The following is a 23,995-nucleotide window of genomic DNA, read 5'->3' as shown; positions in this document are numbered from 1 at the left end:
AGACTGGCACAGGAATTTGCAGGTCGGAGCCCACAGCCAAAATGAAAAATAAAATATAAATTCTTTATGTTTTCCAATTTCATTGTGGCATATTTTAGAATTTCAGATTAAACATGCCTCATGATGATACAAGATTCATGATGATAACATCATTCTTACAATGATTAAATATCCATATACTACTTAACAGCTGCATCCACGATATAACGTCAAAAATGATGTATGTGCTAGTCTATTAAACAGTCACTGTGTTGCAGCCTGTAGTATGGGTTAGATAAACGAATCAAATGTTAACCATTTAATTTACTTATGGCCTCTTGCTATAGAGTGGCCACAAACACTTGAGAAACGCAGGACTAGTGCACACTACAGAGCAGCCATCAGAAAAACTCACTGTGTATCCAGTACAGACAGGCTCCTGTCATTCCCAGGAGGATCACAATCACTGTGAGAATTACTCCAACACCCGCTGGTGTGTTCAACCAGGCAGAAATTTGTAAAGGGGATTTGAGGAGAGTTAGACACTGAGTGAAAAGAGCACCAGCTTTCACAGTTTGAGGGAGTTATTCTTGATCTCCACATATCCTAATACATACGGTGACATTTTATTTTATTTTTAAGCTATTAACCACAGTGCTTCATTGAGACAAAAGAACCCCTCACAACCAATACCTGGTCTAACACAGTTCAACAAGTAAATCATATAAATACAAAGTGAAAAATGACAATTATTGCTTTGGATCCACAAATTTTTCAGAAAAAACTTTAGAGATTAGCCTTTATTCCTAACACGCACAACACATAATGCATCTCTGTTTTTCAAACTTTTGCCAGTTTTTCAAAATGGAACCTCATTGTCATACATTGATATTGGCCCCAGCTCTCTGTACACTGGCAGCCAATGATAATGTCAGGACTCCACAAGCTAGATACCATGCTGCAGGGTTAATAGGGTGGGAGGAGTCAGGTAATATGGAAATGGGGCGCACCTGAATAAGTTTATAAGAGGATAAACATGGGGGGAAGAACCATTTGGAAGAACATACTCAAGGGCCAGATGAAGGAGGGAAAGAACCGCAGGTGGGGAATCTCACTCCTGACAAAATCAGTAACATTAGAGAAATATGGTCATGTTTGATTATATATTAATATAACCAATAGTCTATTCACAGGTGTTAGTGAAACAGAGCAGTTTCTTGTAGCCAACAACCTTACCCTCACTCATTCCATCAAGTGCCAAACCTGCCATGTAGTTTTCACCTCATTTATGGGAAAGAGTGAGTGATGTGGGCTTCCAAGCATATAAAAGAACATGAAATAAAGGACTTTTGTACAAAAAATGAATCTTATGTAAATGTCAGTGCAAAACATACAATTATAATGACTGAGGAGCAAAATACAATAAACACTAGTCTTATAAGTTGAGAATTCAATGTGCAAGCATTATTTATAAACTGCATAGATAAAAAAAGAGTACGGTACTTTTACTCTGGTCCTTGTTCTTAGCTTCAGCACAGTCACTCAGTTTAGAGTTGAAGCCCTCAAACTGATAACGACAGCAGTATGTCAGAGTGGAGTCAGAGCTGCGGGGGACAGTGAAACTGACAGCTCGCTCTTCTGTTCCAGCCTGGGTGCTGTTAGTATGTGTTCTACTCCTGTTGAAGTACAGGAAGAATTTTGCTCCAGTGATGTCAGGTGGTGCTTCACAGTGAATGTGTGTCTCAGTGTGTTCTGTGGAGACTGAGATGCTGGGCTTCCTCAGATCTAGAACACACAAATAATACAACATGCAGAGAAATGCATTTGCAGGGTCACAGTACTGATTGTGTTCCCTGTGGCTAAATGTGCATGAGCATCCTGATGGTTTTACTTATAGGGATCTGGCAGGAGGAGCTGGAGTGACTGAGTTGCATCCGTTACCCCATGTGCACGTTGCTTGGGTTAGTTTTATATAAGTGAAACATTAGGTCTATGGGAAGCCAGAAACAGGCTTTTAGTATGACAGAAATTAAAACTGACAGTCTGCGCTTTAACTTGTATCTTCATTGTTTCATTTCAAATCCAATGTGCTGGAGTATAGAGTCAAAAAGACAAAAATGGTGTCACTGTCCAACTGCTTCCAGACTGAAATGTACACAAATGCATAGAAACACGCACACACACCAGCGCACACACAACCATACAGTGCCTTCAGAAAGGCTTTGGCCCCCCAATGATTTATTTATAATTTTTCTGTCATGCATTTCTTTACAGAAACATCTATTTACAAATGACTATTTATTATATATTAACTGACCTTAGCATCTGCTGTCCTATTTCAAGCTGCACGTTTCAGAATTATGAATTCTTACCCAGCACAGTTACTGTAGAGGGGTCACTATCTACAAGTGGTTTCACTCCTTCCTCCAGTTTGTAGGAACATCTCATGGTGATCTCATTGCGTGCACTGTGACTCCCACTGAGCAGCTCAGCTCCAGTGACTGAGCGCTCACAGTCTGAGCCACTGATCTCTCTTCTCTGATTAGTGGTGAAAGTGCAGTGGGACGCACGGGCAAAGTCAGGTCTCCTGCACCTCAGATTCACTGATTCCTCTATGGAAATTACTGCAGGACTCAAATGTAACTCTGCCTTTGGCAGTTTACCTGCAAAAGTTCAGAGATCCATTTAGTTTCAATCATCAGTTATGCTTGATTTTCCACTCAAACAGCTGTATTGTAGGCACTTTCACACAGCACCAGACCACAAACTTCCACTTCCGTTTTGTTTCTTTGCTGTAAGCAAGATTTTCCTTGGGGCCCATTCACAATTGAATTTATAATGAATCTATAGGAACTACAAAAGATATAGCAAGGTTAATAAAAACAAGCTGAAGTTACGGCCAAAGCACTGTAGGAACATGTGAGAATTACAGCAATATTGGGTACATCATTATCATGAGTGATGAATGTATGCGCTCATCCAGTATGTTTTCAGCTGATCAAAGCAACGTAATTATATTTAGGCAAATTATGTACAGTAAAACTTGATATAAAGAGAGAATATATGAAAGATTACATAACTTAAATCGATGTTAGTCAAAAAATTAACTGTATAATGAACTATATGTGCTTGTTAGGTTAAATATACTTGTCTTGCATGTTCACAGCTACGACAATTGCTTCAATAAATGGATCTGCCTACAGATGGCGCTGTAGCAGTGTGTCTTTGGCTGGGTGTGAAGCACAGGGAATTGACACATTGCGATGCTTGTGACAGGTACACCCACTTGAAGATCAAGTTAATGTGAGTGTGAGGGGCAATTGTTAGTTTGGTCTGGAAACATGATACTTGGCAAGATCATGATAGCTTACACAACGATTGCTGTACAGGGTGCAATGCTGTGGCTAAACAAACAAATAAACAAAACAAATAAATCAATAAATAAATTGAACAGTGCAAGGGCAGACTGGCAACCCTCAGCTTTATTTAGTGCCTGTAATGTTTGAAATTTAATGGGTGACTTACCCACTATGTTTGCTTTCTTACTGCGTGGAGAAAGAGAATGAGGGTCTATATTCACACTGTAATCACAGCTCACTTTTCTGCTCTTCAGTTGGTCATTGACATTCACAACAAAGGTACAGACTTCATTTGTGGTCCAAGTTCTTCTGAATAGCTCAGATGAGTCTCCAATGTACAGGTTACAACTGATATTAGTGACAGGTGTGGGGTTTTTCAGCCTCATCTTACAGACTACATTAACTTCCCCACTGTTCTGCACAAATCCATCCACAGAAATGTTTGGTTTCTGTGGATTTCCTGTTGAGAGAGACATGCATGATACTCACCATATGCAATACAAAACATTCAAAGAAGGATATTACAGAGGTGACCTACATGTGTTTGGGACTGGCATCACGTTGTAATTAATTTTGGGCATAAGCATAACTGAAATACAGATTTAGAAATGAGTCAAAGTTTGATATCAACTCAAACAAACTAGTTTTTTCTTTAAAGCCTTTGTTTCCCATATCAGAACATAGCGGAAGTATAAATACTTTTCTTAGTCATCACAGGAGGTGATGTGGGTGGCTTCTCTTTCTCTAAAGAAAGAAGGAAAGAGAAAAAGAAGACAAATGATTGTTACTTTCATTACAAGAATGGGATATTTGTTCACTGTCTTATCCTATCGAAACAATGTGATTAATAAATATTAATAAATCCCACAGGAACTTCATGTTAGAAAATAATTTTGTGTTGGAAAGATATTTTTTGAAGGGTTAGAAGTAGCAGCAGATGCAGACGTGAGAACAAAACTGTGGTAGGGGAGCATCAAGAGCTTTCAACAATAAAAATTTACGTTGATGTCAGTTGGAATAAAATGTCACTAACCCCTGAATATATAATGACAAATTGGCTCCAAATGCTTCCTTTCACGAAGTGATGTATTAGTCAACTTGACCTACACATATTACATATTGCTCTCTGTCTCAAGTTATATTTGAATGCTCTGCACTTGAAGTTGTACTTCAGTGAAGGCATCGTTTGTATTTTATTTCATGCTTTCCCTCTTTTTCTCTGCCCAGCTTGGAGTGCCTAATTACGCTCACGCTGCAATGCTCAACACAACAACACTACATTTTGGAGAGTGCAGACTAACATGCTCTCTCCTCCGTAACTGTGATGTCAGCTTACCTGCAGTTTGCAAGCCAGGCTCACACAGACATGGGTCAGAGGAAGACAAGTCGTGCAACCTGAGTGGCGAAATTGTCAGTACTAGATTGACAAATACTATCACTCAGGCTGCCAGAAACCCCCCCATCCCTGGTTAATGCTAGACCCAATTTTGCATCACCTTGTGTGGCTGCCAGCCACAGTCGGCACAGGGACAGTCCGGACTCAATTCCAGATAGAGGGACCCATCCAAAGACTGGGCAGTGCCTTAACAATGCCTTAGCAGGTGCCACCAAGCTGCCCAGTGATGAGTTAAGTTTGAGGGTGACCTAAAAAAACTAGTTACAACCCAAACAAACTACTCTAAGGATCTGTTACCTAGTACACCTTATAAATTCAGACCAACAGAAGTTTCAGTACTTTTTTTAGTCATCACAGCAGGTGGTGAGGTTGTCTTCTTATCTACAGAGAAAGAAAAAAAGGGTTTTTTGTTACTGTAATTACAGTAAGTGTGTATAGTGTGTGTATAGACAGCAACCTCATCTAGAAGTACTTGATTAGTGAACCTAAATTTTATTTGGAGCTTAAAAAAGAGAAATATCTGTAAGCCATAATATTATCTTTGACTGTGCTGGAAAATAATGTAATATTTTTAAAATTAATATGTTTTGGAAGTAATTGCCTATTGGCTGAATGGCCAACAAAGCCATCATATAAACTCATAGATCAAGTTAAAGCTTTATTGGCTATTTGTATGTGTGCATTAAAATTGTTTCTCACAAACGTTCATCAAAAAATGAACGTTATATGGTTGTTAGGTGCCTATGTATATTTCATGAGTATTACAGGATGTTTGCTTTTGTTTAGACTTTGGAACATAATTAATTTATTCACAATACCTCCATATTCCCTGAGAATCACTCAGGGAGTTCACTGACAATATTAGTTTCTTCCCCATTTTTTAAGGAACAAGGACTGCACTGCCCACAGCAAAACTATCGGTTTGTGCTGGGAGGTCGGAGACTGTGTGGAGGTCACATGACTATTTGAACTGTGAGTGCAGAAACTGCTGTAAGTCACACATTCCAGTGGAAAATGTTGGCTGGCCAAATGTAGTAACATTTCTGCTGTGATATTGTGAAACATCTCATACAATAATTGTGTCCTGTCTGTGCAAATTAAAAGCATGCTAGCCCTGAACCAACTTGCAGCAATGAAACTGCCCTACAAATCAATACCCATCCAAATTGGGAGAGCAAATACAGAAAACATTTTTTTCCTATATAATGAATAATAGTTTATTGTGATGCTGAAATCTTCTAATCCAAACCCGTGTAAAATTCTTCAAATAGAAAGCACATATACAATATAAACGTATGTACCTGCTTCAGAAAAGGTTGATGTCCCTGGAGAGAGTCCTAATGAAATAGGTTGTGAGAGTGAGATTTACATTTTGAAACATTGCATAAAAAGGCAAATAATGACTGACAAACTTCTCATGACACACAGACCAGTTCTTTTAACCTTATGGCTGTATTTTACTAACTGTAAGTACAGAAATTTACTCACCTTCTATTTTTCTTTTGCCACTGCGTGGGGAAGGAGAGTGGGGGTATGTGGGGACAGAGTAATCGCAGCTCACTTCTGTAGCCCCCACAGACTGCTTCAGGTCATCCCGTTTCACAACAAAAGAACAGACTTGATTTTTGGTCCATGTTCTTCGGAATGGCTCAGATGAGTCTCCAATGTACAGGTTACAGGTGACATTAGTGCCAGATGGGAGGTGTTTCAGCTTTGTCTGACAGGCCAGGTCCACCTCCCTACCACTGTTCTGCACAGAAATCTCTGGTTTCTTTAGGTCTATGAAAAGAGAACACACACGTCACAGAGCAGATATACTAAACTGCATAAAATCCTAAAAGGTGTGTTAATATCAGGCCTTAACAAATAATATTTACAGTATTAAGAGAGCAGTGTCTCCCTGCCTAAAATGGTATACATATATCAACAAGTAAAATATTACTTTTATTACCATTTCATTACACATATACTATGTGTTTATACTATTTCAAAACTTTTGTCTATAGTTACAAATTGTTTCTGTTAGATGTTTTCTTACTGATATACAAAGAATAAACAGAAATGCGGGAAGCCTCTTCAAAAACTTGAGACCATGCACACAGAATCTTTTGCCACAGAAATCCAGAAACTGCTGTAAGTAACACATTCCAGTGGAAAATGTTGGCTGGACACGTGTGGTAACGTTTCTGCTGTGATATTGTGAAACCTCTCATACAATAATTGTGTCCTGTCTGTGCGGATTAAAAGAAGTGGCTGCTGGTTATAAGTTTAACAAGGTACAATTCCCTGTCTTTGCAATATGTTTAATGTCAAAACAATCAAAAATCAAAATACATGCTGCATTTGCATAATTATAGTGCTCCCCACTTTCTCTACCTTTTACCACAAAAAAAGATTTAAATCAAATTGTTATCTGTCATTGAACACATTACTGTTATGTAAAGCTAATGTATTAATACTAACTATAGTACATACTATAACTCAAACAATAGCTATAATTTAAAGATGATAAATCCTGATATCTGTCATTCAACAAGTTATTGCATTTCCACATATAATGTTTTCTATTAATGTCAATGTCTGAAGTAGAAAGAGGCCCAGTCAGGCTTTTTTGTGAAATCATGAATGGTCTTTGAATGCGATGAACCGTTAGACAAAAATTTCCTGAGACCCTATCAGCGGTTTCAGACCACATGCAACAGTTTCCTGACAAATACCGATTTAGGTCTGCTGCAAGGTACCGTACATACACAACAAAATGAAAATACAATAGAATGAGAATATGTATTGTAGCGTACCATCGCTAATTGTAAATTTGAGAGGATGATAACAATAAAACATTCTTATTTCTCCTTCTTCTGTCTTACAGTATTCTCTGTCTGTCTATCTACAGCCATTAAAAATAAGAACATCTATACAGTACATGTTTCAGTTAAATGTTAAAGACAGGATTACCTACAAAAAAGCTAAAATATAGTAATTAAAATATCCTCCCACTGCTTTTTGAGATTAAAACCAGTGACTCATATTCCCTGAAGGGAACAGAAATGAATTGCCGGGTCATAGGAGGATGTGTCATATATCCTCCTATGATCTTAAATGGACCAGCATATATTTCATGATTTAGCTTTGCACACAGATCATAGTAACATAAAGCACCAAAGAATCCCTTTGCTTGACCTAATAACTTGGACAACATATTGAACCATCTGGGTAATTTGGCTGCAGATACCAGAAGGGTAATGTTATAAATTTTGATAATGCTATTTGTGGCTTTTATACTGACCTTCAGCATCGGCGTGCAGTATGAAATCTGGCAAACATAAGGCAAATGAAACAAATTAAAGTTTGATCAAAACAGTCCTCCAGATATTTATTGTTAACTTTCTCTGACATGCCATGATCTACCTGAAATGTGAACATTTGTAAAAATCTACATGAAGAAATGTGATTAGTTTAGATGAAAAAGAGAAGAAACTGGAAATAAACACATTGTCACAAACCCACAGAGAACTAGAAGAAAATAACTGCTGCAGATCTGTCACTGCTGGCCACTGTGACAGAGAACGCAGGAAGAGAAAGAGGAACAAGAAAAGAGAGAAATAATTGTTTCACTCACAGTCGACCTGGATGGCAAAGGCCAGCAGCAGAGTGGTGTAGAACTGGGACCGCATTTCAAAGAGGAGGAACACAACAGTGAGCAAAAAGAAAGAAAAGCAGATATTTGTCTCAGACCGATCGTGTGAATACGGAAGTACATTTTGGGGTGGGACAAGAAACCACAGCCATGTTCAGTTGCAGGCCATTTATGTACATTTTAGGAGGGGGAACTAGGCTTGTTACTCAAAAGGTTGTGCGTTTGATTCCCAGCTGGTGCTCTGCCACTGTGCCTTATACCAAAGTACTGGGCCTAAATTGGTTCAGTAATATATCCAGCCATGTATATGGATTGTATGTAGTAATGTGATCTAGGAAAGTCACTCTGGATAACAGCATCTGCTGAATTGTAATTGTAAGTAAACCCTCAAATGGCGGCAAAAAAACTACCTAATGAGAAGAAATCTCGAGAGGAACCCTGCTATTGAGGGGGAGCACATCCTCCACTGGCCAGCCTGGTATAAAGACAAGAAATAAACTGGGTTAAGCAGGTTACAGCTGAGATGAAAGCTAACAGGAATGATAGAAGAGCAAATGGTATAGCTCAGAATAGTGCAGTTTAGAGGAGCCGGATGATGGATATGGAGCTCCAGACAGCGGCATAACCAGGGCAAGGGACGAACAGGGCTGAAGCATTCCATGACCATGGAGCGAAGGACAGGACTAGAGCGATCTTTGAACTCAGGGAGAGATAAGGGGCGGGAGCCCCATGGAAAGAGAAACCGTAAGGCCAAAGCCCACTGACAGCATTAGGGGCCTGTGGGGCCAGGCACCACCAGCAGATGGCAGTGTAGTGCAAGCTGCATGTACCTCTGTCTGCACCATAAATGAAAGAACAACTGTAGTGGAGATTTTGACTGACAATGAAAGAGGAAAAAAAGACGACCGGTCATTTTAGTATATGGAAAAATTTCCGCTCGTAGCCTCAGAGGATAGCAAGACAGCTAGCTAACACATCTAAACTGCAATAATTCATCATGTGGATTATTTGTTGTCGGGGAGCTTTAGCACTTGAACCTTGTCATGCTTCACATGAGTATAGTTTGGCTAGTTATAGTCTGTGCCTGTTGGCGTTCATCACTGAATGTGTTAATGTATGTGTGGGTGTGTGCTTATTTTACGTTGCTCTGGATTAGAGCACCAGCGTATTAAAATGTAAAAAAATAATGGCACACTATTATTTTGATGCTTAAATCACTGCTGCTAATGCCTTTTCTTTATGTCAAAATCAGACATTATATACCATATGTTTGCCAGCAGTCATATGAGCCTGTACCCTTCCCATGCCAAACTGCTGAAGCTAAGCAGCTATGGGTTTACTTAGGGCTTGCATGGGGGCCTCCAGGGAAATAGAAATTGCACTGGAAAGGTGGTGGTAGTCCTGTGGGGACACACTGTTCTCTGTACCTAATAGAAATTCAATGGTCCAACATGGTGTTGGGTGAGGTTACCATCCTTTAGATGAAACAATAAGTCACAATCCAGACTGAAAGAGTAGATGTGATAACCCTGGAGTCCTGCTCAAATCCCCCAAAAACTGGTTCTCTGTCAACCAAATGATCCCCTATATTTTAGTTCTGATTTGACGCACAAGATAAAATAAATAAATAAATAAATAAATAACTAAGCTTGCAGTTGCACTTATTTCCAACAAAAAAGTGTATTTTTTGATGAGCTTTTCAATTTATGCTATACAAGGAACAACAATAATGGACAATAGAACAAAATAAGAACAATATTATTTCAAACAAACCAACTTGGGTTCACAACAGTTCTTGAAATTGAAATTGAGAGCATACATTTTTAAATGGATGAAAACAAGTTAGAAATGACATCGCAGAAATAAAGACTACAGTAGTAAATATTTAAGAGTACTCTTTATTTTAAGTTAAAACAGTATGCCATTTTGTGACTATGTATATATGCTATGTTTGTTAATAAATATACATGTTCTGTATTTATGTGTGGTTTTATGTATATTTTTATTTATTGTGTATGCGTACTGTATACTTGTAGAGGTAAACAGGCTAATCTCTCTCATGTCTCAGCACACTGTCTCCACAAACTGTCCGGTGTTCTCATTCCCTCTCCTCTTCCTGCCTGCAGCATCTGAAACAAAACACACATTTATATAAATATAATTAGTCAACTAATATGCACTTGCATAAGGAGGAATTAAATCCAAAGATAAACCAGCAGCACAATTTCAGAAAGTGATTGTTTTTTTTGTTTTTTTACAATACAACATTTACCATAAGAGCCAAAAATGGATACATTCTTAAGCATATAAAAAGGCTTCAGTTCCTGAAATTTGATACATCAGCAGTACTATGCAGCCATCATCTAATCACATTATCAGTCTCCCTGAAGTGTGCTGTCAGTCGCTGCTTTCATTCTGTGTTCCACCAGCTGAAGTGAAATTTCAGCAAAACAGTGCATTTCATACACAGCTGGTATAGGCAGACCACACATGCCTGACCAAACAGAGCAGTCACTCCTGTGCATGAGATGGGCACTACCATGGCAACTGAAAGTCTGGCTCCTGTGGCAGAACTATGACCATATATGAACTGCCCTGCTGGGCCACCAGCCCTCCCACAATCATGAATCAGCATCAGTCAGGATGTCAGTAAATGTTACCTGTAGCTGAACATGGTAAAAATGTACAGTATGTTCTCCTCCTGTAAAGTGCTCTACTGGAAGTAAATGAATTTATGATTCATCAAAGCAACCAGAATTACATAATTAAAATGAACCATTTTGTGCCCTGCAGAAAAACTAAAAACTCTCAATTAAAAAACAAAAACAAAAAAAACGGAATATAGTTTGAACCTTCCCATTGAAAATAATTGCTTTACAAAGTTACTTATTGAAATAAAGCTCCTGTCGCCTGCATGTAGCCAATATTGTCCACTTTTCACCATAAGCAAATGTCAATGGCAGGACTGGTCAAATAATCCTTAATAAGAGCTTTACTGCCACGTACGGGAGGGTAGGACCCAGACGCAGAGTGGAAAAAACACAAGAACTTAAAAGGAAAGTTTAAACAGACATTTACTACACAAAATAAAAACCAAAAACAGAAGAAAATCCAGAAGTCCAAAAACATGTGAGACAGAGACAGAGACAGAGACAGAGACAGAGACAGAGACAGAGACAGAGACAGAGACAGAGACAGAGACAGAGACAGAGACAGAGACAGAGACAGAGACAGAGACAGAGACAGAGACAGAGACACAAGCAGGTCAAACTGCAGGCAGAAACACACATGAAACAAAAGGAACCAGCACCCAAGTCAGGAAACAAAGAACTTAAATAGACAAGGGTAACAAGACACAGGTGAACTCAAAGAACAATCAAACCAGAAACGAAGGGGATAACAAGACACAGGTGGGAACAATGATAGAAAAATTAAAGCCAATAATACAATTAACACAGGGAGCGAGAACGAACTGAAACACAAAACTGAAGTGCCGCCATCTGGTGGCCAAAAGGTGAAAAACAGAAACAGAAAATACAGAACCATGACATTTACAAACTTTTTATAGCTGTGTAACACATTCACAGTCACTAATATCAACATTATTACATTCGTACTTTTAACCAAAACAGAATGTAATGGTAATATAATGTATAATGTGGGTGGTAACAGCACAATATATAAAAGCATATTGAATGACTATGCTTTTATCAATATTTATGCAGTAGTTATGTTGTGCTTATGAATATTTGATGCAGGTTTTACATAAAGACTTTCTTTGTATGATTCAGATTAGATGTCTGATTAAAAAGTACATTTCTATTGGCTGATGATGGGTGGACAGTTGAGGCACAGACCTGTGGTTGGTGTGTGGGAGATGAAGTATTCTATGAGTATTCCAATAGCAGCCAAGAGGACCAGCGCACTGAGGATGAGTCGCCACAGAAACCTGGCTGACTCTGAGATAGCAAAAAAAAGGAAATGAACAGATCAGCAAACAGTACTGACAATTACAATCTGGACCACACACAATGTTTGTACTTCCTGTCTTCATTAGAAGTGTTTCATTAGTGAAAGATAGTTTAAATAGAAAAAGGAAGGAAGGGCCTATGAAGAAGTAACAGAGTAATATTGACATGTGAAGCACAGTTACCATAGCATCTTCACTGTATAGGAACTTGACATTGTATCCTATGTTCTCAATATACTGGCAGCTCATTCTAATCTTGATTTCTGCACTGACCCCTTCCCCTGAGCAGCTCAGACCCAGTGAATAACCGTTCACAGACTGAAAGAGTCTCAGTCATCTGTCTCCCCTCTGTGTAGAAATAACACTGAGACTCAGAGGGAGGCAGATCAGTTCCCTGGATCAGCTCCCTCCCGGTCACAGTGAAGCGATATTGGTTCCCCTTGTGCACCTCTGTCTGTAGGGGTGGACACTGTGTGTCTGTACAGCCTCCAGCTCATTGCTCGCACTGTGCTCTCAGCTGTGCAGCTAACGCTAATGGAGCCGGATGTGGTAACTCATGCTGACCACCACTTCGAGCAGTCTCGCTTGACCTCACCCCACACAGACAAGATATAAACTAACACTCACATTAGAAGTGTGGATCAATGCTGAGAGCAAATTTTGCTTGGATACCCCTCCAGTGTTAGTGGTTTAATAAGTAAACTCTGGTATTGAATTTTATATTTAAACTACTTGACCTGAGTGCTTCATTGAGATAGAAGGACTCCTACAGTGGACACCTGTATAACAGAAAATCAAAGGACTTTTGCACAATTAATAAATCTTATGTAGTTGATGCATAGCATCCAATTATAATGACTGAGGAGCAAAATACAATAAACACTAGTCTTATAAGTTGAGAATTCATAAACCGCATAGAGCAAATAAGAGTACGGAACTTTGGTCCTTTGTTCTTCCACTGTGGTCCTTGTTCTTAGCTTCAGCCCAGTCACTCAGTTTAGAAGAGGAGGACCACTGGCTGATGCAGGCTGCTCTAACTCCCCCAGGAAGGTGAGGGGCTTGAGACGCGGTGGTTGGAAGACCCAGGCAGTGCAAGTGCGAGCGGGGCGCCAGACTGGGGATTTTTATTTTTTATTTGGGGTGTAGCTTGGCTGGGCAGTGTGGCGTCAGCCGATGCTACATCCCCCGTTATCTTTCAGTTTTATTTAAGTTTTGTTGTCCTTTCTGTTGTTTGTGTGCAAGCTTAGGTTTGTTTCCCCCCCTCTTTCGAAGGCAAAATAGGGGTTCCACAGCAGGGGCCTGAGGGGTAGGGGAGCTCACTGTGTGAGTAGTGTATTGAGTGTGCAGTGCTGAGTCACCCCCTTATGCAGAGCAATGTGTTCTTTGCTGTGCTACTGGTGTGTGTGCAGTGTGCTTACCTGCGTGTCCTGTGCTGTGGGAAAGAAGCGGGGTGGGGCGCCTTCGGGGTAATAGCAGATGTGGGGGTGATGGGCATGGTGTCATGTGTAACAGTGTGTTTTCCTGAAATGTGTAAAATAACGATTGGCAACTACTTTTATTTACCTGTCTGTGGGTTGTCTGTGGTGGCGTATACCGGAAACAGGGGGGAAAAAAATTTCAGGTGAACAATCTCACTCTTGGCAGAAAGAATATTAATGAAATTTGGTTATATTTTAAATAACATATTTTCACTTAGGGGAAATTTATCCACAGGGGTCAGAGCAGCAGGGCAGCTTCTTATAGTAAACAGCCTTAACTCCACTCATTCTATCTAGTGCCAAAACTATAACCTGGCATCTCATTTATGGGACATGGCAAGTGCAATGGGTTTCCAGCCATATAATAGAAAATCAGAGGAGGACTTTTTAATATCAACAATGAATGAATAAATCCGAGTAAATAAATGGATGAATAAATGAATTAATAAATCTTCTGTAGTCAATGTCAATGCATAACCTCCAGTTGTAATGACTAAGGACCAAAATACAACAAGCGCTTGTCTTTTAAGTTGCAAATTAACTGTGCCTGTGTGCTTTATAAACTGCAGAGAGAAAAGAAGAGTACAATACTTTGGTCCTTTGTTCTTCCACTCTGGTCCTTGTTCTTAGCTTCAGCACAGTAACTCAGTTCAGAGTTGATGCCCTCAAACTGATACAGACAGCAGTATATCAGAGTGGAGTCAGAGCTGCGGGGGAGAGTGAAACTGACTGCTCGCTCGTCTGCTCCAGCCCGGGTTTCCTTCCTATGGTACTCCTGTTGTAGTACAGGAGGAAAACAGCTCCAGTGATGTCAGGTGGTGCTTCACAGCGAATGTGTGTCTCAGTGTGTTCTGTGGAGACCGAGATATTGGGCTTCCTCAGATCTGGAACACACAAATAATACAACATGCAGAGAAATGCATTTGCAGGGTCACACTACTGATTGTGTTTCTTGTGGCTAAATGTGCATGAGAATCCTGATGGTTTTACTTGTAGGGATCTGGCAGGAGGAGCTGGAGTGACTGAGCTGCATCCCTTACCCCATGTGCACATTGCTTGGGTTAGTTTTATATAAGTGAAACATTAGGCCTATGGGACACCAGAAACAGGCTTTTAGTATGACAGAAATTAAAACTGACAGTCTGTGTTTTAACCTTTATCTTCATTGTTTCATTTCAAATCCAATGTTCTGGAGTATAGAGTCAAAAAGACAAAAATGGTGTCACTGTCCAACTGCTTCCACACTGAAATGTACACAAATGCATAGACACAACGGCACACACACCAGCGCACACATAGCCATACAGTGCCTTCAGAATGGTTTTGGCCCCCCAATGATTAATAATTTTTATGTCATGCATTTCTTTACAGAAACATTCATTTAGAAATGACTACTTATTATATATTAACTGACCATATTTCAGACTCCATATTTCAGAATTATGAATTCTTACCCAGCACAGTCACTGTGGAGGGGTCACTATGAAGAGCAGGTTTCCCTCCTTCCTCCAGTTTGTAGGAACATCTCATGATGATCTCATTGCGTGCGCTGTGACTCTCACTGAGCAGCTCAGCTCCAGTGACTGAGCGCTCACAGTCTGAGCCACTGATCGGTCCTCTCTGATTAGTGGTGAAAGTGCAGTGGGATGCAGGTGCAGAGTCAGGTCTGCTGCACTGCAGTTTCACTGATTTCTCCATGGAAATTACTGCAGGAGTCAACTGTAACTCTGCCTTTGGCGGTTTATCTGCAAAAGTTCAGTGATCCATTTAGTTTCAATCATCAGTTATGCTTGATTTTCCACTCAAACAGCTGTATTGTAGGTACTTTCATACAGCACCCGACCACAAACTTCCACTTCCGTTTTGTTTCTTTGATGGAAGTAAGATTTTCTTTGGGGCCCATTCACAATCGAATTTATAATGAATTTGTAGGAACTATAAAAGATATAGCAAGGTTAATAAAAACAAGCTGAAGTTACGGCCAAGGCACTGTAGGAGCATGTGAGAATTACAGCAATATTGGGTACATCATTTAACATGAGTGCTGAATGTATGCGCTCATCCAGTATGTTTTCAGCTGATCAAAGCAACATAATTATATTTAGGCAAATTATGTACAGTAAAACTTGATATACAGAAAGAATATATGAAAGGTTACATAACATTATTACATTATTACAATATCTAGATATGTAGACTGTGCTTTATGCTTTAGTGAACCTGACCAAGTAAAATATGAGAAATAGAACTCCCCTGGGAATGTCGACAGACTAAGAAATCATTTTAAGAAGTTAAAAGACAACAGTCTACAATTTTAAAAAAAAGTTGTCTGACAGGTTTGTTCCTGTAGTCACACTGGCACTTACAGTGATACGCTATACATTTACAATGCTCTCACAGCTTGCTTTGTCAGTATTAAGTCAGTATTATACTGAAAAAATATATTCACTCTGAAACACTTTCCTGCAGCCCTTGATATTTTCTGATTAATGAAGCTGTCTGTGCGATATGTTATAATGCCTACTAATTATGTGAGACTTCAGTGTAGTTTGAAATGCATACGCAATCCATGTTGGATTGGCATTGGCGATGACTATCCAGTATTGGCCAAAATGTTGTCATGTCCTTTAACATGCTCTGGGGAAACGTTAGCATGATGTTCTTATGTGCATGTGCACTTATGATAGTTAAGGCACAGTTATGTACTTATATTTCAGCATTATTATAATTTTTTCAAGATTGATGCTTAATCTCTGTGTAACATTTGAGTTAATATTCATGTTTTGTATTTTATTGTTCCTATCCTCTCATCTACACTGACAGTATCTTATCTTTATGACCTTGTAAATCACTTGGGATGATCAAAGCAGTGTCATTCCTATACAGATATCATGTTGTGAGATGTGACCACAGCGAAGTAATGTCAGTCCTTTTTAATCCAGAAGCATTCTATCTATCATGTATGCACCATATTTATAGGAATGTAAAGCACTTTAAGATCTGTGAAAACACCTTTTTATTATTGTGCTAACATAGTGCCTATCAATGACCCATTAAAATCAAATTCCCTTCCATTTAAATAACATATTTATACTGCCTAGCAATTATCTGTACGTGAGAGATTATCTTGAAAAACTTGGGCCTGAAAGGTCAATCTTTTTAATGACCAAGGCAGGAGAGGCTGAAAGTGATTCCAGTTCTTAATTAATGGCCATCAACACACTGAATGTGTTTATTACCTGGCAAATGGGAGATTTGTGCACATTCTGGTGATGCCGATCTTTTTCAAATAATCATTTATTAAACTTTTCAAATCATGAACTGCCTCTCTCTCTTTGTTTGTAGTGTCATTCATAAATCTAAAGGAGCTTTAATGACCAAGAACACACACGCAAAAAAAAGATCTTCAAGAGAATTTTGTACTGCAATAGTAAATAAGATGTGCTGTTTGGGGAAGTTCTCAGGCCCACTGACATCCTCACTGTGAGAACTCACCATCACACCAAGTCATTGTGGATGTGGTGGGTTTATTTTTGTCACAGACCAGGGTTCATATTAACTGCACTTAACCAACCTTTTATTTTATGTGCAGATTTAAAATCATGTACAACCTTCAATACATGCCTTTCTGCATATTGTTTCTAGCCACACCACTATGATTTTGTACCCCAAAGAGGGTTTCACACTATTTCAAGCTGATAAAAAAATTTAGATTCATAATATACATAGTTAATAATTCTGTTCTTCAAGCAAGCTTTCTCTATTTGCAATAATTGCAGTATTACTAACCTTGAGCTTCAGCAAGTCCACAGCGACCTGTAGTGAGCCCACCAGAAGAGAGTGATGTTAGTATAAATTTATCAGGAAATGCAGGTTTCGCATTTTGTTCAGTTTAAGATTCCTGTAATTATTTTGTCACGTCAGAAAACATGTATTTTTTTCAAAATGTAATGGAGTTGTAATTGGAGTTCGTGGTCAGTTGAATTAGGACCCAAGAAGACAAAAAATAAGAGAGCACTCACTTTCCACCAGAATGACGAGCAGGAGAAGAAAGGGGAGACGTGACGGCATGTTTGAGGACTGAAGTCAGAATAACACCAGGATGTGGTGTTTTAGACTCTTTTAAATGTGATGTGAATGAGGAAGTTGGCAGTATTTTTATACAACAGGAAAACCATACAGCACTTCAAGCAAAACTTATACTGTACCATTTCGATGCAAGAAAATCACGGAACTTGAAAATGCCAATAACCATTATTAAGGTTCATGTTGGCTTTCATGAAATTGTAGCACGGAAGTTCATTAGTCGCAATTTCAAGTCAGATTCATCGCCAGTGAGCTCATCTAAATATCCCTGCTCTGTACCATGGTCAGCACAGTCTCACACTTAAATGATATTGATTTCTTATTAGGCTACTTTCTATAAGCAGTTCCCCACCAGTGGATGAATCATGGGTACAAGAGAAGTGAACAGCTTACACTATAGTTTGTAGGTTGGTGAGTCTGTAAAAGTCATGTCTTTTTGGATTTTAGCACCTGGGTCCACAATAATACACAATTATCCACGACGTATAAATGAATTTACAGATTGTGGAAGGTATCTTTCCAGGGAATTGAGCTTTGCACAGCAATATGGGGGTGGATCCACATGCGGGTGTTCATTTTCTGTTTCAGACTAACCATAGCCTACTCACTGACCATGACACTGTCACTTCGCAATGAGAGGTGGGTCGCGTCCCAATCTGTGTACTCGCGTATCAGCGGTACGTCTACGTCCGTGCACAGCTCCACCGGCGGTTCTCCCGCGACCAGCTCCCTCCTGGTCACAGTGAAGCGATATCGGTTCCCCTCGTGCACCTCTGTCCTGAGGGTTGTGTCCTGTGCTGTGTGTCTCTGTACAGCCTCCAGCCCATTGACGTCACTGTGCAGCTAACGCTAATGGAGCCGGATGTGGTAACTCCGCTTGCGCTCACACTGACCACCGCTTCAACGGTTTTGCTGGAACGGACAACACTAACACAGTAAATAAACTGACACTCACATTACTGTTGTCAGTCAATGATGAGGGTGAATGCTGCACGACCCACTCTCCCTGTCACCGTGGGCACACATTGATTCCCTGAGGTTGCTTCTGCCCTAAAAAGGGCATGCACTGCGTCTCTGAGCAGAAGGAAACTGAATTCTCTGAGACCGTGAGAGTTCAGAAGCACCAGTGGCTGGTATCATTGAAGAATAAAAAATAAAATGCATTCAGAAGATGCAAAATATGTTTTAATTAAGGCATTTTGCATTGATGCCGTACACCCTACTTGTTGAGCAGAATTCTAAATAGAATTTAAATTTAGACCATTACACAATTGTTGTCCCTCAGAGCCATACGTTTATCACCAGGCTCAGGGAGGATATCCAACTGCAGAGAGACTCAGGAAACAGAGGTAAGTGCCAATAAAAAGGCTATTACTTGGAACATGGAACACAAAACAAACAAAAGAACCAGGAGAAGGCAAGGCAGTCAAATAGATAAGACTAGACATGGAATAGCTAGCAGCTATACAACTATCAAACAACTACAAGGAGGGAACAAGGAGCTTAAATACACAGGGGAACAGATGAAACTAATACAGCAACAATTAGGCACTACCAGACAGAAATGAGACACTAGGGCTGGAGAACAGGCCAAAAATGGATTCACAATTTTGTACATTTATATTTTAATGAATTAAATACATTTTACTGTGATTCATTAGTGCCAGAACAAGCCAAGTGAACCATGTCATGCCTCTCTGAAAAACTGCCAACTACAAATTGCATTGGAGCACAGCTCCTTACAATTCATTACAGGCATTTGGCAGCCGCTCTTATCCAGAGCGACGTACAACATAGTGTATAACCACAACCAGGAACAAGTATGACGAAACCTAGAGAGAAGTACCGGTCCAAGTGCAGGGAACAACCGCATAGTTCAACTTGGACCCTGAAGGTTAAACTGATTAACACCAACACATCGAGAACGGCAACAACGCAATCTATGAAAAAAAAATACAAGCAGTAGTTAAGACAGTTAATGTACCCAAGTCACCTACGAAACAGCTGCCTAGTTACAACCCTAAGCCTAGTCATTTACAAGGGGGTAGGGAGGGATGGGGAGAGGTGCAGCCTGAAGAGGTGAGTCTTCAGTCGTCGTTTGAAATGGGTCTGTCTCAGCTGTTCTGACCTCCACAGGGAGGTCATTCCACCATCGTGGGGCCAGAACAGACAGGAGACGTGTTCTGGAAGTGCAGGTGCGAAGAGGGGGAGGTGCTAGGCGTCCTGAGGTAGCAGAACGGAGGGATCTGGCTGGCATGTAGGGTTTGAATATCTTGGAGGTATGCTGGGGCTGATCCCTTGACTGCCTGGTATGCTAGGACCAATTTTTTAAATTTGATGCGAGCTATAAGAGGCAGCCAGTGGAGGGTAGTGAGCAGGGGAGTGATGTGGGAGTGTCTGGGGAGGTTGAAGACCAGACGAGCCGCAGCATTCTGAATGAGTTGCAGGGGTCTGGTGGCAGATGCCAGTAGTCCAGGCGGGATAGAACCATTGCTTGGACCAGGAAAGTCCAATTTGTCAGGAAGGGGCGAGGGAATGGACCCAAACGCAGAGAAACTCAAAAACCAAAGGGGTAAATCCAAACAGAACTTTACTTTTAAATAGAACAAAAACCAAGGGGGTCAGAAACAAAGCCACGCAGGACAAATCCCAAAAAAGACAAAGCAAGGATTCTTAAAACGCAAAAACAACAAAAATCCAGAAATCCAAAACAGAACTGAGGCAGGGTAGACAGACAATACACAGAGTCAAAAGTACACATGGAAACACATACAAAAGGATCCAGCACCTGAGTGAGGGAAGAAAGGAACTTAAATAGACAAAACACTGACGAGACACAGGAGGGCACAATGCACAATCAGGCCACAGAGAGGGAAGGGAAAACGAGACAATCAAAAAACTATAATTGAATAATTGAAAACAATAGTACAATTAAACGGGGTAAAAGAACAGAACTATAAACTGAAGTGCCGCCATCTGGTGGCCCAAAAAGGGAGATGCAGACAACCACAGAACTATGACACAATTAACCAGTTCAATTTTCACCCAGAAGGTCTTCACAAGTATCTTGTTGGAAAAAATCTTATAGAAATTTCATCATAATACCCATTTTTGGCACAATAAAGCTCTATTAATTCTGTGTCCTGCATAATTTATTGTCTGTGAATACTTACAACATGAACAGCTATTTTAGGAAGACATCTCTGTGTGGTTTCATAATTTTACTGCTGTAAACTGGACATTTTCACCTGTGCTTGACTTTTTAGCACATGTGAAGAGAACATAGGTCGCATTGAGTCATTTGCATCTTCACATTTTCACATCCCTGACTTGAAAATGTGAACTACAATTCTCACATGTGAAAACAAAGCGTGACTTGAAATAGGATAGGTTTTTTTCCTGCTCTCATCATTGAAGTGGGATTATTTTTATAGCTGAAATGTGGGATATTCATATGTGGTTTTGGTTTTTGATGACTTTCTGGCCGCCTGATGACTTTCTGGCCGCCTTTGAAGGAAAGGTGGCTACAATCCGGAACTCCTTCACCCATCCAGTGAGCCCCCCAACCCCCCAGGACAACCCCACAGCCACACTGACCTCCTTTGAAATGCTGGAGGACTCCGATGTATTACAACTCATCACCTCTCATCGCGCAACCACCTGTCCACTTGACCCCATCCCATCTAAAGTTCTCCAATCTATCTCCAGCGAGCTCCTTCCCTATCTGTCTTCCATTGTTAATTCCTCTCTCTCCTCTGGTCATGTTCCCTCTGTTTTTAAGATGGCTCGTGTTACCCCACTACTCAAAAAACCCACCTTAGACCCCTCCGATGTAGCAAATTATCGACCCGTATCCCTTCTACCCTTTCTGTCCAAAACCCTTGAACGAGCAGTTCTTAAACAATTAACCTCTTTTCTCCATCAGAACAACCTGCTAGACCCTCACCAGTCTGGCTTCCGATCCGGGCACTCAACAGAGACTGCACTACTAGCTGTGACGGAGGCACTTGCCACTGCAAGAGCCTCACGCCTTTCCTCTGTCCTGATCCTTCTTGACCTGTCTGCAGCTTTTGACACGGTCAACCATAAAATACTCCTCTCCACCTTGGCTGGGATGGGAATTGCCGGGACTGCCCTGTCTTGGTTCGCTTCCTATCTTGCAGATAGGACCTACCAGGTCACCTGGAAGGGGTCTGCCTCTGCCTCTCATCCACTTGTTACGGGAGTGCCGCAGGGATCTGTACTGGGTCCTCTGCTGTTCTCCTTATACACCAGATCTCTTGGTTCAGTCATTAATTCACATGGTTTTTCCTATCATTGTTATGCAAGTGACACACAACTCTTCTTTTCTTTCCCCCCCTCGGCCACACAGATCAATGATAAGATCTCTTCCTGCCTGGCTGACATCTCCACCTGGATGGCCAGCCACCATCTGAAGCTCAACCTCAACAAAACTGAGCTGCTCTTCTTCCCATACAAAACCTCCTTGCTTCGTGAACTCTCAATCACGGTTGATGGCACCACAGTGACTGCCTCTCACTCTGCCAAGAGCTTGGGGGTGGTCCTGGATGACCAACTGGACCTCAAGGAACACATCAAGGCAACATCACGGTCCTGCAGATTCCTCCTATACAACATCAGGAGGATTCGACCATACCTGACGACGCACTCCACCCAGCTGCTCGTACAGGCTACGGTGACCTCTCGCCTTGATTACTGCAACTCTCTCCTTGCAAACCTGCCAGCTTGTGCCATACAGCCACTACAGATGATTCAGAATGCCGCTGCCCGACTCATCTACAACCTCCCCAAATTCTCCCACGTCACTCCTCTGCTGCGATCACTTCACTGGCTACCGGTCGCTGCCAGGATCCGATTCAAAGCCCTGACCCTTGCCTACACTGCCGCCAACAGGACAGCCCCCATCTACTTGCAGGACATGACTCAATTCTATGTGCCTGCTCGACCACTCCGCTCTGCGGCAGCAGGGCGTCTTGCAACCCCTCCCACCCGCCCAAAGGGATCACAGAGCTTCTCCACCTTAGCTCCCCAGTGGTGGAATGAACTCCCCGTCCCTCTCCGAACCTCCCCCTCACTATCCATCTTCCGCCGTGGCCTGAAGACTCATCTCTTCAGACTATACCTAGAATAACCACCACCACGCTGTATATATATTAAAAAAAAAAAAAAAAAAAAAAAAAAACCCTTTTCCTATCACTTGTTACATGTTGCCCCATCCCTGCACTTCTTGGTAAATTGTATTCGTCCTAATACTGTAGCTTATTCTTCTGCCTAGTTTGGCTTTGCAGATGTTAGACCAGGATAGTGTTCATTGTTCTCGGCTAGAAATAGCTGTACAAAATAAGTAATTGTACCTTACTGAACCCGTGTTCAGCAGTTGTCTACGATCATGAAAATGCACTTTTTGTACGTCGCTTTGGATAAAAGCGTCTGCTAAATGAATGTAATGTAATGTAATGTAATGTAATGTAATGTAATGGAACGCATGGTTTATCTGTAAGGGTTTTAATGGTCACCATTTATTTAAAGGGCATTTCACAAAAGTCTCAACACACTATACATTTAAAACAAAATGAAAGGTAAAAAAACACATTTGAGGGGTCCTACTATGATTTTGAAAGTGGCTGATGAATGGTGTACTTGAGAGACACAGGGGGCGCCACCAGGGATTTTGCACCCCAAGCATTGGTTCTCAGTACAGGGATGGGCCCCAGTTAGCAGTCAGCAGTTATTTTGGGTTAGCCGGGTACTTTTGTGCAATATCGGTCTATAACATTGTAAACACATTTCTGTATTGTGCACAATACAGAATGTATTCTTTCCAAGTGCAGCAGTTATGCCCCCTAAATAACTGTCTGAAGAGTTCTTCTCTATGTTATTCTCACATGTGAGTTTGAACTCTGCTTTGGGGGTACAATCCCAAAACAACATTGCAAGAAAGAAAGATACTACTAACAAAACAGATTAACAATCCAAATGACATTCACAAGGTATTGTCAAAGAATGTTAAAAGAAATATTTCTATTCTAATTGTGCACACCCATAAATATATTGATACTCTCTTGATCA

General features: G+C 40.6%; 1 protein-coding gene across 1 annotated transcript in view; it reads right to left on the bottom strand.

Moving 5' to 3' along the window:
- The window catches only part of LOC118230221, a 249,467-nt gene that overhangs the window by 214,562 nt on the left and 10,910 nt on the right, over positions 1-23,995 (bottom strand). Inside the window, exons 6-8 of the mRNA XM_035423076.1 lie at positions 13,905-13,919; positions 12,229-12,324; positions 8,021-8,047 (exon numbers count right to left, since the gene is read on the bottom strand). Of these exons, the coding sequence (XP_035278967.1) occupies positions 8,021-8,047; positions 12,229-12,324; positions 13,905-13,919 (138 nt within the window). The remainder of the gene's footprint in view (positions 1-8,020; positions 8,048-12,228; positions 12,325-13,904; positions 13,920-23,995) is intronic.

The sequence above is a fragment of the Anguilla anguilla genome, chromosome 1 (genome assembly GCF_013347855.1).
Source record: "Anguilla anguilla isolate fAngAng1 chromosome 1, fAngAng1.pri, whole genome shotgun sequence".
Classification (NCBI taxonomy): Eukaryota; Metazoa; Chordata; class Actinopteri; order Anguilliformes; family Anguillidae; genus Anguilla; species Anguilla anguilla.
The sequence above is the reverse complement of the archived record's forward strand: the minus strand, read 5'-3'. Positions and strand labels throughout refer to the sequence as shown.